Genomic DNA, 13,000 nt, shown 5'->3' with positions numbered 1-13,000 from the left:
CTAAGGCAGACAGAAGTGAAATGATTCGCCTAGGGTCACATAGCTAGTAAGTATCTGAATTTGTCCAAAGTGTCTAAATTTGAACTCGGGTCTTTCTGGCTCAAAGTCCAGAAGAAGTCAGACTGTACCACCTGAAATATTATCACCCTAAAGACATTATGTACCCAGTTTGAAAATGTGTAGGGTGTACTTATATATGTATGTATGTGTGTGTGTGTGTATTCTTACACACACACACACACACACACACACACATAAAACAATGGAACTGAGCAATAAAATCTTTTACAGAGTTTCTGAACACTATTGAGAAATTCAAATATAATAAAACCAATAAACTGGAACCCTAAATCAGTAGAACCTTCAATTAGCCAAAATGTTGCTATACAGCACTCTATTTTTAGGAGGGAGAAGGAAAGTGATTTTAAATACGAACTCATATCAGGTCTTATTTAACAATTATTTAGAAACCTAGAATTATTTATTCAGCCCAGTCACCCACATTATCTACAGGGCTGTACAATGAGAATCCATGTTCAGAATGACAACCTTGAAGCAATGTAAGACATTTAATCATCAAAGATTAAATTGTGTTTGGTATACTTTATTTAATAAGCCCCAAACTGAATACATTATAGAAAAATTTGACAATAGGTTTAAGAGAGTTTGCTGCTGAAATTTTAGTCTAATCATACTCAATTAACAGACCATTGTATTTCCTAAATGGTCCTGCTAATTGATGGGATTCTGACATGCACAGAATAGAAAAAGCATGAACAAACTTGAGTTTGAAAGGTTTGTACTGCACCTTTTACGCAAAGCATAGGGTCTCTTGAGACAGTCATCATGCCGAACGGAGATACCTTCCAAAAAAGGAAGTAAACGCCAACATAGCCACGTCCACATCCACCAAAAAGCCACACTCTGCTATAATATAAACTCAATATTTTATTGCCATGCTACAAAATATGAAGTTGGCACGGATGGGGGATGGTGGGAAAGGAGGGCTTAAAGAGAAGGGCACACAATGATGTCAACATCACATGGCACAAGGCTTTTAACATTTGGTAAGTTATTTTCAATACTAAAAAAAAAGCAAACCAAGATTTAAAATGGCGATAAGAAACAGCATCAAAAATACACAATTTCTGCATAGTACAGTATCACTTTTGTCTTTTATTAGAGAAACATGGAATGTTTATAAAAGAAATTAACCAAAGGGGAGGGGCAAAATTCATATTTCATATACAATTTGGCAATGGTAGTCCCACTGTTTAGACAACTTTTTATAAAAGAAAAAATTAAAAATCTAGTAAGCTACCTTTATACAAAGTTGCTATATTTATGCCTTTAAGTAGGAAAAACTTAACATTTTATAATGTGAATTAGGACATAATAATCTTACAATATTATACACTGTAATGAAATAAAAACATAATAATACAAATTTGGCCTTTATAAAAATGTATACTTTGCATTTAATAATGCAACTGTGGCACACTGGTGACTACTGTACTATTAATACCAGTCATTTTCCATGCTATAATGGTAACCAATTGTACTGCAACTGCGACTCTACAGTGTAGTTAAAGATGCAGAAAAACTAGCCCTCACGATGCTACAACAGAATGAAGCGTTATATGATAGGGTGATGGAAACAGGAAGAGAGAGGGAAGGGGAAAAAGGGAGATAAAGGGAGTGAAAGGAGGACCAGAAGGCGGAAAGGTAGGCCAGGGCTGGTCTGGGCACAGCATCTTGTGGTACATGGTGCAAGACTTATTTTTCAAGTCAAAAGTGTTTTCTATACATTCAGTAATTCAGTACCAATGCCTATATTCAACATTTGGCAAAGTTCAGGGAAAACATTATTTAGTACCATATACCTCACACATCAGAACTGTAAATGAGATGGTAAGATACCTGTTACTCACCCATGAGTTCTCTGATGGAGGCATAATCTGTGGACACTTACTCCACACTGCACAAATTACAGGGGCGTTATTGGTTAGATAGCCTGGGGGAGGGGGTGGCGATTGTTAGCTTGGTATAAAAATCAGGTTTACTTGCAGGCAAAAACACAGTGTTGTGTGGCTGGGAAGCTGAAAACGTAAGGCCCCTTTCCCAATTTTGTAAAACATTATTGAGGTACTTTTTTTTTTTTAAAAATATGATGTGCCACAGATTTTCTGGAAAAAAAAAATACAGCCATGTCTCATTCCATCTAACATTTAAGTGTGGGATCAATGTTAATTAACATTTATAAACACAGAAACTTATTGGCAAATTTTAATAAGACCCAAGCCTGATATCTGCAGTCTATTTTAGATCAGCTGGAAAGTGAAAATCTTTTTTGCTGAGTCTTCAAGGGTAAAGTGCATATCTCATCACTCCACAAGCAGCAGTAAAATGAAAGAACCACTTGACTATCTTCCTGGTGGGAGGGAAGGCACCACATTTTAATTTTTACATGAAAAGAGAATCAAGAAAGAAATCATGCCAAGGAAAAGTAGCTATATCTCCTTCCATCTGGGAGAATGCAGATGGAGAATAAGTGTGTAGAGGGAGATCCTGTTGGGAATAAATTACATGTTAACAAAAGTATCTCATAAAAACGTACACCTGGTAAGTCAGATATACATTCCTAGGGTGCAGCTTAAGTCTTATTGCAAAATCTATAGAGGAATGTATTTATTAAATAGGAAAATAGATGAATTTCAGCAGGTAACCAGATGGTAGCACCAGCTGTATGCATCTAATACTTATGATAAGTCAAATACTTCGTAGGTATTGCTATCCTAGTGCAGAACCTACAGCAAAGCTGTTAGATTGGCATGTTTTTAAAAAGCAAGTTGGGAACTGGGGATGGAAGGGGTATAAAACGAGAAAAAGAAAGAAGGAAGGGTTTCGACCTAAAAGAACAGACAGATATTATTAGCCCTTTCATATGGAGGAGAATATTGTAGCAGTCTTTGCTGTTATTTCTCGAATTAAGAGCATGTACATTAGTGTTGTGATTCTTATTCCATGCTATAAAAACCATCACACAAATTTGGCACAATTAAAAATCTTCTCAGGAGAAACCAAGAATGGAATAGTATAAGATATTGCAAAAGGGAACTGTACCAGAGAAACTGCCCACCTGGCACCATGGCTCTAGGGAGCATTTTAGTCTCTCACTTTTTACAAGCACCAAGTTCAGAGAATACAAAAATCCTGCTAGGCAAACAAAGGGCACTGATACAACAACTTTGACGCCTTACCTTGTTTACAATGACACCACTGTACTACAATGCAAACATATGAACTGCCTTTACCAATAGGGCAACCCAATGAATAGACTGGCTATTTGAATGAAATGATTTCTGGCTAAATTAGTGCTATAATTTAAGCCTAAGTCTGAATAGCTAGCCTCAAATGCAAAGTCTAAAAATTCTGGAACCTAACTAAAACCATCTGTAAGTGACCCAACCCTTCTGTCTACTTCCCCTTCCGTTCTCAAGAATCATGGAACCTGGAGGATTAGTTTAAACAAACATCAATTCCTCTAAATCCTAGGGTATGACATAATCTCTTTGCTACAGATCTTCCACTGCCCCTGCGAGGCTGATACAATAGTACATTAACATTCTGCCAAAATCAAGGTAAAAGCTAAATTCTAGCTATGTTTGAAAGGATAAGCATAGTTGATGAACATTATTACAGTGGGTGGAGTACAACTGCAGCCAGGCTTTATATAACTGAGAAAATCACTGCTAAAGTGCAGAGGAGTGTGTCCATTGATAAATCTACAGTACCTCTGGGGAACTTTTTATTTTATTAGTGTCTACTTTCATTTGCAACCAAAGAGTTCATCTATGGACACATGAATGAAAATTTAAAATCAAGTGGATGTCTCTATCAGACTTGAAAAGTAAACAGCATATCAATAAATACTGGAAAAGGGCAACCCTGTTAAAATCTAACAGTAAGTTCCAAATGAACCTTCAAAACCATAATTTGACAAAACACAGACTAAATAAGACTGAACAGATAAACAACAAAACCATATACAAACTCAACCGTCTTAAACCTAAAGACATCATTTAACAAAACAGACAACCTGAACACCAAAGGTAAAAAGAAAAGATAAGTGGAAACTTAATGGCACAAATATAAATGCCTCCAGGAAACAATGCTGAGATTAATGTTCTATTGGAGAATATGGTTGATGAGAAATTGCAGCTCTTTTCTGGTAGTATTGGCCTGAGATTGGTTCTAAATTCCCATCGTGCTTCTGATCAAGGGAACCTTGACGTGCCCTTAAAATGAAAGCATGAGGTAAGGAGAAGGGAACTTTCCCCATCCTGCCCTTCTAACACACACCAAGAGTACGCCATATTCATGGATGTGTTATTCTAATAAAGTTTTAGGAAAAGGACTTGACTGGTATATAAGGAGGGATGGTATACCTTATATATGTATTCCTTTTATGTACAATGCATTTGGCTCAAGTCAAAAAGCCTTTAATTAATGAAATGACGAATGACTCATGCTGGAGGCCACCTAACTTGGAAAGTGAATCTACAGATATTTACTTTCAAAGACTAGATTTATCTGCTAGTAATGCACACATCAAGAGGTTTTATAAAATGTTATGAATGTCAACCATGATTAGACATAAATGATAGGCACGAGTCCAGAATATTGAAAAACTCAAAACTGGGATGTCACTCACTTCCACTCTCAATTAAATAGGCACTGTGAAAATGGCAATGTTGCTATACAGTAACAACTATTATAGAATGTAATTAGTGTTTTTTAATGAGTACCTGCTCTACATTAATTCCCTTTAGTTAAAACAAGCACATGAAGTATTCGGAAAAAAATTCTATCAGTCTATAAAAGGTGTTAGTGTTTAGAAATGAAAATGAAGCACTTGCATCTCCATTTTTAAAAACTTCACAAAGGTGCAAACGATGGATGTAATGTCTCCGAGGCTCACATAGGCAGGTCAGTACTATTGTGTCTCGTCTTCCTAGACGTACCATCATCTCGTGGCAGTGCTTTCTGCAAGCTCGACATGGCAGCCGTTCTTTCAATGTCTATCACAGCATACAGCTCTGTGCGCCTGGTGGGAGTTTGTGGAAGTGGAGTGGTGGGAGTTTTTGGAGTCTGAGGGTTGTCAGAGTCACTACCACCTTCCAAATCAACCTGTATGTAGTTGAGTTGCCTGTGTTCTAAACTGGGACGCCTGATGTCAAAATTAAAGACCGTTGGCGTACAGTCTCGGCGCCTGGTAAATTCTGCCTTGTGAGCACTCGCCGGCACTGTTACATTCTCTGTATTCACGTAGTTATGCATTGGATCCAGGCTACTGGGATAGCCATTGAGAGATGGGGTCTTTGGTCCTAAACTGTCATCTTCATCTCGACTTTGCTTGTGGGCTTCCCAAACCGGAGGCAAAGATGGTAAGTTTTCATAGTTTAATAACGCAGTTCTCCTCTGAGCCGAGTTGTTGATATTCTGGGTATCTGAGGTACTGGTAGATGTCAGACGAACTCTCCTGACCCCTGAGGCACTAGGAATGGACAGCCCGTTTATATTTTCATACACCAGTTTGTTACCCGAGGGTGCATCTTTTCGTTCATCACTGTCATATCCAGTGTCCCACTCGGTGTTGTTGGTACCGCCACCACTAACTTGTTCTTTTCCAAGTTGCTCCAGTTTCTCTCTTTCCATTAACTGCCTTTGAACAGGGGTTGGTCCTAAAACAAATTTGACTCCTTCAGGCTCAAGAAGAATCTGAGGATCTCTGTCCTCAATATCACTCTGCTCTTCTCTTGCTTTGTTACTTTCAACATTAGAAAGCCTTGTCTCTAAAGGTATGTGCACACTTGATCTGTTTTTCCTCTCTTCTTGCACACCCGTAGTGTTGACGTAGGTATGTACCTAAAAGAAAATAAATAGTTTTAAATATTCAGCCCCAAACAACAAAAAAATGTGCTTTATGACACATTAGTTGTTCATTTTATTGTATAATCTCAACATCTTTCCCTCCCAAACACTTATTCCATAAGGTCTTTATCCTGGTAATCTTTCTTGAAGGGCAATTACTCCTTTGAAATACCAAAACTGCAATATTTCTAAAAATAAAGAAATAGAAATTACCCCTTCCCGGGGTTTAAGCATGTTTCTTAAACTGCTTTGTAAAATTCTATCTAAAAGTGAAATCTGGGTCTCCTGCTAGTCTTAGAACCAACTATAAACAATCCTGTAACTAAGCCTAAAATTTCACATGAGGTTAGTAGAGAAGGAAGAACAGAAAATAACTAGTAAGGGCATCCTCAACAAATATGAAATGACTAGCTGGGTCATTCTGTGTTCTAGTTAAGAAAGACTACACATTCTAATCCTACAATCAACTCCCCTCTTTCCTCCTTCAAAACTGAGTAAAACTCTAATGCCATGCATGATGTCTTTATTTGTTAGTCCTTTCTGTTTGCAGTCTCTTATGGTAAAACCTTATTTTCATTCTTGATTTCTTTTCTCTTCACTACTTCCCCAAATACCTGAGACCTTTCCTGTTACTCTGAATACTGCTATACTTACCTTTGTCACTCTGTAGGTACAATCCAAATAAAGTAAGTACTGTTAAAAACAATGACTAATTTCTAAAAATGAAGATTATTTTTATTCACAAGAAAGTTAAATAGATTGTAATCACAAAAATGTGCCAACAAGTCTTTAGCTTTTATGTTTATAGCATTTAACCACTGGCTGTATCTGTGGTAAAAAGATATACAACTACTAGTTTCACATGTGATTATATATTTCAGTCAAATACACATATACACACGTATATAGTTATGTGTTTCTTTAGCAGAAAGGAACAAAATAATGAATTAATCTTTTACTTCAACATTTAGTTCAATTTATTTACCACAATTTACTTCAATAACCAAAGCGAACGCCTTGTGGGCTTAAGCTAAGAGGTTAAGTAGTAAACACTCACCTGACATATTTGGAGAATTAGATGTTAGTAAAACTAAGATGTAGTAAAACTAAGAGGTTATGTAGTAAACACTCACCTGACATATTTGGAGAATTAGATGTTAAGAGTAAGTGATGTATTATTGGGAATACAGCTAACAATCATTTGACAAATATTTATTAAGTACCTATTACTTGCAAGGTATTACAAGGGACATGAAGACATAAAAATTTAATTTTATAATCTAGAAATAAAACATGTACACAAATTACTATAAATATATGATACACCATAATAATTTGAATGGATTACCAACCACTTTTCAAAGAATTAAAATATACAACACTAAAATTATGCTGAATATAATTTATTTTGCTTTTTTAGATAATTCAGAAAATACTTCAGGATCCTGAGGTATCTTGGGGTCATACTTAGCGTAGTACCTTGCACGTAATATTGGTTTAATTCAGTTGAATATTAATCACTGAACAGGTATCTGGAAGCATAAGCGGACTGACATGTCCCATATTTTGATTATGAGGCAATCAGTGAAATGAAACTCTGGATTTCATAAGAACATCTGAATTTCATTAATCTTACAGTTTATACTGGGACCTGAACTCAGCCAATTACCATAAAGAAACATGCTAACACTTCTAATCATGACATAGGAATTGACTTAAGCCAATAAATACTTCTGCAATTCAAATGTAAAAAAAAGCTTGATGAACGAATCAGCTGTTATTCACTGCTTGGACACATCAGTGCTTTAGCCTTAACCTACACTCTTATCACAGTTAGCTAACACACACACACACACACTTACTTGTTCCTCTGCGACAAGCAGTGGATGTGTTGATTCTTCACCTACTGAAGGAAGGCGCGCACTTCCCACAGAGGGATGCCTGCTTGAAGGATGGGATGAAGCATCTCCAAATGACGGGTATCGAGGATACCCATTAGGTAAATTCTGTGCACCAAACCCAGGAGCTAACAGGATTTTTACAAAAGAAAGATAATGTGACTGTGTTGCCGTTATTTTATACATCTATCAGAATTCTAAATGAGCCCATAGAATACCTCCACCAGAAAGTGAAATCCCATTTGGGGTTGCTTTGAAAAGCAACCATCATGGAAAGTAGGGGACTTATAGATACGGAAAGTGCTTTCAAGTGCCAAATTCTCAACAAAATGGTCAACTAGTCTCCATTCCTGCATGACAAATTTATAAGCTAAGTTTAAATTATAATTTTTTTTACTAGACAGCAACCTACCTAAAAATATATTAATTATAACGCAGTTACACATAACTCGTACTTATTTCAGATTCATATTATTCAACACATCTGTATCTATATATCCTGGGCAGGTAAGCCCAAATCCCTCAGAAAAAAACACTTCTTCCCAGTCCACATACCCAGCCCCTACAGCCTGCTTAGGGAAGAAATCATTGTGGAGCTGCAACCTAGGATATTTGTCTGTCAGTGCTACAACCCTCATCTCCCCTGTTAGCCAGAACTACTAAAGACCTGGGAAAGAAAAATCTTGCCGCCCAAGTCCTTGGCAGAAACAGAAATGTTTCGATCAATGGAAATGACATGAAACAAGGTACATTATCAGCTCCTTTGCAATCTAAGGACCTTTGGGCCCTTTCCATCTGACTTGCAGGCGAAACCCATCTTTTTTGTCTTCCTTTACTAGAGCTACTTAAAGACTTACCAGTCTCTTGCATACAGCAAAAATTTAGTAAACGTTCTTTGTCCTTTTCCCTCTCTCTCTCTCTCTCTCTCTTTCCTCCAAGCCATCCATCTATTGGTTATAACCTCTTCTCAAAAGCGTTCGTGTGGAGACAGGTACTTACTAGTGGGAGTTCGAGGGGTTCGGGGGACTTCCAATTCAGTCTGTTGGTGATTCCTTTCTACTACTGGCTCTTCTACCACATTTATGCTATTATTTTGCATGATCTCTTGCAACATGTTAAACAATTCTTCCGCACGAGTACATTTAAAGGCAAATATTCCTACAAATATAAAACAAAAATATGGCAAATGAATGATTACCATAAAAAAACAAAACCACTGAAGCTCATTTTTTTTCAGGCCAGAAAGAAGGAAGCCCTTTTAAATAGACAGCAGATCAAGCCCTTGCACTCCCATATACCAAGTGTGGGTTTTTACAAGAGACAGTGCCTCACATGGAGATGTACCCTTTCCTGCTCTCCAGAAACTTGAAGTCTAGGAGGGAAGAAGATAATCGCATGAACAGAGAGTGTGCTATGTGCATAAGAAATAAATAAAATGCATTTTTGATTAGGTATTCAGCAGGTTTCATAAAGGAAGTGGCACTTATGCAGGGCCACCAAATAATATCATAAAGATTAAATGTATACTTTACAATATATGCTCACTTTAAAACAAACTTTACATGCGCTGTCATTTCATTTAATTCTCACAACACACTCTGTAGTGATGCAAACATAATTATTATTGTTATTTCCATTTTCCCATTCCCATTGTTATTCCAGATGAGGAAATGGGGATCCAGAGAGGTCATATGATCTGTCCAGGGCCACACTGTTATGAAAACAGTGCAGGTACAGCCAGGACTGGAACCCAGGACAGGTCTTCTGTCTCCAGTGCCAGTGTTCTTTCCATTACATCAAGCTGCTTTTTCAAAAACTAGTTTATCAGGGGCAGCTAGGTGGTGCAGTGGATAGAGCACTGGTCCTGAAGTCAGGAGGACCTGAGTTCAAATCCGGTCTCAGTTTGTGTGACAAATGAGGCACACTTCATGAGACAGTAAAGCTTTCAGATAAGAGAATAACCTGTAAAAAGAAAACTTTGGCCAGACAAGACTGTCTTTTTCTCTGGTTTCTAGTGATAATCATAATAAAAAAATGCTTGCATAAAGGTTAAGGAGGGTTTAAGCAGAGAGCTAAAAAAAAAAAAAAGGGAGCTTACAGACACCGCGACAGACAACAACCACTGACTTTTTGTTCAACTCAGAAGATGCACGATACAAAATCGGCAGCAATGCTTTTTTTAGAATGCTGATCCTGGGCCACATGAGCAGTGAAGAAAACTCACAATAACAAGAGAGAACAAGGCAAAGAAAAGGAAAGGACGTTAAGGACGAGGAAAGCAGGGAGAGTTCATTTAGCTGTTTGCAGTGATCTTGGACAATCCAAATTAAAACATATGTTCTCATCTTTTTTTAAGCTGTAGTTTTGACTGTTTTCTTTCTTCCTATGCAAGCTGACTGAAATATAACAACACAGTTATTTATACTGAGGTTGGTAATACAGTAAGATTGCTACTTTATAGATATTCTCTGAATTCAAGCATAAATCCAGTATATTTTCCATGATGCCATGTGTCCTTCCTCCACAATGCCTTTAACCAAATTACATCTGACCTAATTAAACTACCCAAATACTTTCTTTTTTGAGCTTTTATAATCTTCTAAATTTGCCTACTCAATAAGAGGTTTTAATTTTTTTAGATATGAGTCAACAATCTAATTTCCAAATTGCATCTGAGCATAGGAAAAAAAGGGAAGATCTGAAAAAAATATTCTAATGGTTGTTGAAGTTTTTGTTTATGAAGCTTCTTAAAATGTTATAAGCCTTTCTAGAAAAACAGGCATGATATCAAAGAGAAATAAAAATGCCTTGTTTTTTATAGTCATATAAAAAATAAAAGAAACCACTGGACAAGGGCCCAAGACACCTTAGTTTCAGTGCCAGCCCTATCATGAGTGAGCTGTGTGATCTTTAGCACGTCCAACACTCTGGACTTCAATATCCTCAGCTGTAGAAGGATCTTTAAAGTCCAGGTCTGATTCCACGTCGAATTTTGTTATGAATTTGTTCAAACAATTTCTCCTAGAGACAAGTAATGGATATTTTGTAAAATGCTTTGTTAAGTTACTCTTTTACACAAGAAACTCCAACAGCTCCTTCTCCCTCTATGATAAAATATAAACTCTTCTGTTTGGCTTTTAAAATCCTCTAAATCTGGCTCTATTCTACCTTTCCAGGTTTATAGTACATCAAACTCAACTTTTCTAAAACAGATCTTGTTATCTTTTCCCCAAAAACCCACCCATCTTCCTACTTTTCCATTTCTGTCGAAGGCCATTATTCCTCCAAACTGTATCTGTTCCATTTCCATCATTTCTTCTCACATCTGTCCCCTTCTCTTTAGTCATGCACCCGCCACCTGAGTTCAAGTCCTCAATACCTCTCTCCCAGATTATTGCAACAGCACCCCAACTGATTTCTCTACCTTAAGTCTATTCCCATTCCAGCCCATCCTCCACATGGCTGACAAAATGATTTTCCTGCAGGGCTGATCTGTCACTCCCCATACTCAACTCCAATGGCTCCCTGCTGCCTCTAAGATAAAAGATAAATTCTTTTCTTTAGCTTTTAAATCTCTGTACAACCTATCTATGCACACTCATCTATACATTGATTCCCCTTCCTGCACTCTGCAAATCTGCTAAACTGCCTTTTCTTGGTTTGTTATACACAACCCTCCATCTCTTATCTCTGTGCCTTAGCTCTGGCCATCATCCCCCATGCCTAGAATTCTCTCCCTCCTCTGAAAAATCCTCTTCCTTCAAGACACAGCCCAAGTATCACCTTCTACATGAAGCTTTCTTGATCCTACCAACCACTGTCCTTCCTCCCAAACTACCTTATATTTTTAATGACTTGGCATTTATTCCTAGCTTTCTTTTTGTTTATGCATATGCTTGTTTCCATTGTTAGCATAGAAGATTCTTGAAAACAGGAATTGTTTGATTTATACATCCACCTATAGTGTTTAGCATTTTGCCTGGCATTTTATACATGTTTGTTGACTGATTCATTACTTATTCATGCACTCTATATTCCAGTCAAACTAACCTGCTTGCTAGTCTCTGTATATTACACTACATTTTCTATTCTATTTGTTCGCCTTTCTTAATGCCTGAAAAGTTCAGTTCAAGAGCCGCCTCCTACTATGCTTTCTTAGGTCCTAGTGTCCTCCTACTAGAATTTGCTTATGTATCCGATCAATCCTCGACTTTCGTGGAAGTAATGTTCCTAGAAAACCGAGCAAATTAAAAAATGCAAATGTTGATACATTGAATGGATGGGAAGGAGGTTAGGTTCCCGCAGTCACAAAAAACTGCAATTTTTCACTGGAGATCTGCATAGAATTCTTTGTGACAAAACATTAAAAAAACACTAACTCATTCATCCACAAAGTTGACCACTTTTCTATTTTTTCAATTCCCTCATCTGCACTTGAGAGGTTATGTTAGCACTTTTTGAAGCAGACTCACACTTTCACAAATACTTTCCTCCTTTCTGCAGATATAACAAACTGTCCATTCATTAACACCAAACTTCCAGCCAACAGTAGCTGCAGACATTCCTGAACAAAGTTTACCTAACACCTTTATTTTCTCACTAAGACGCATCACTGACTTTGCATGCTTGGACCTAGAACCCAAAGGAATTGCACTATGCTTTGGGGGCATAACTGCAACATAAAACTTGAGTTTTAAAAGTTAACAATGAAAATATGCAGCGAATGCAAGGGGAGCTCTTTACAATAGTAGAATGAATAAGGACAGTGAAGCATCTAGTAGGATACCCTACAGTTCCACAAACTTTTTTTATTACTTTGATTTTAGTTTGATTATAGGATTAAGTTTCTTTCCTTAGACTAATTTAACTTTTCCCCTCCTTTTAAAAAAATAATTTATTTTCCTCTACTTACACAAAAACAATTTTTAACTTTAAAAAAAATATTGAGCTCCAAATTCTCTGCCCCCCTCCCAGAGATAGTAAACAATCTGATATACATGTGCAATTATGTAAAACATATTTCCTTATTAGTCATTTTGTGGAAGAAAACTCAAATGAGAAAAAAAGGAAGAAAGAGACAGAAAGAGGAAGGAAGGAAGGAAGGAAGGAAAGAAGGAAGGAAGGAAGGAAGGAAGGAAGGAAGGAAGGAAGGAAGGAAGGAAGGAAGG

The 13,000-nt window shown here is 37.0% G+C and overlaps 1 protein-coding gene across 4 annotated transcripts in view; it reads right to left on the bottom strand.

Annotated features, from left to right (window-relative positions):
• Positions 1-632: 632 nt before the first annotated feature.
• FRS2 (fibroblast growth factor receptor substrate 2) overlaps positions 633-13,000 on the bottom strand; it is a 114,762-nt gene continuing 102,394 nt past the window's right edge. For all 4 annotated transcript variants that reach the window (XM_027873515.1, XM_027873499.1, XM_027873524.1 and 1 more), the window contains 3 exons: positions 8,832-8,990; positions 7,797-7,960; positions 633-5,928 (listed from right to left, as the gene is read on the bottom strand). In XM_027873515.1, coding sequence (XP_027729316.1) covers positions 4,978-5,928; positions 7,797-7,960; positions 8,832-8,990 — 1,274 coding nt within the window. In that variant the 3' untranslated portion in view covers positions 633-4,977. The remainder of the gene's footprint in view (positions 5,929-7,796; positions 7,961-8,831; positions 8,991-13,000) is intronic.

The sequence above is a fragment of the Vombatus ursinus genome, unplaced genomic scaffold (assembly GCF_900497805.2).
Source record: "Vombatus ursinus unplaced genomic scaffold, bare-nosed wombat genome assembly UNPS02003292.1, whole genome shotgun sequence".
NCBI lineage: Eukaryota > Metazoa > Chordata > Mammalia > Diprotodontia > Vombatidae > Vombatus > Vombatus ursinus.
Note: the sequence above shows the minus strand (reverse complement) of the source record. Positions and strands in the feature narration are given on the sequence as shown.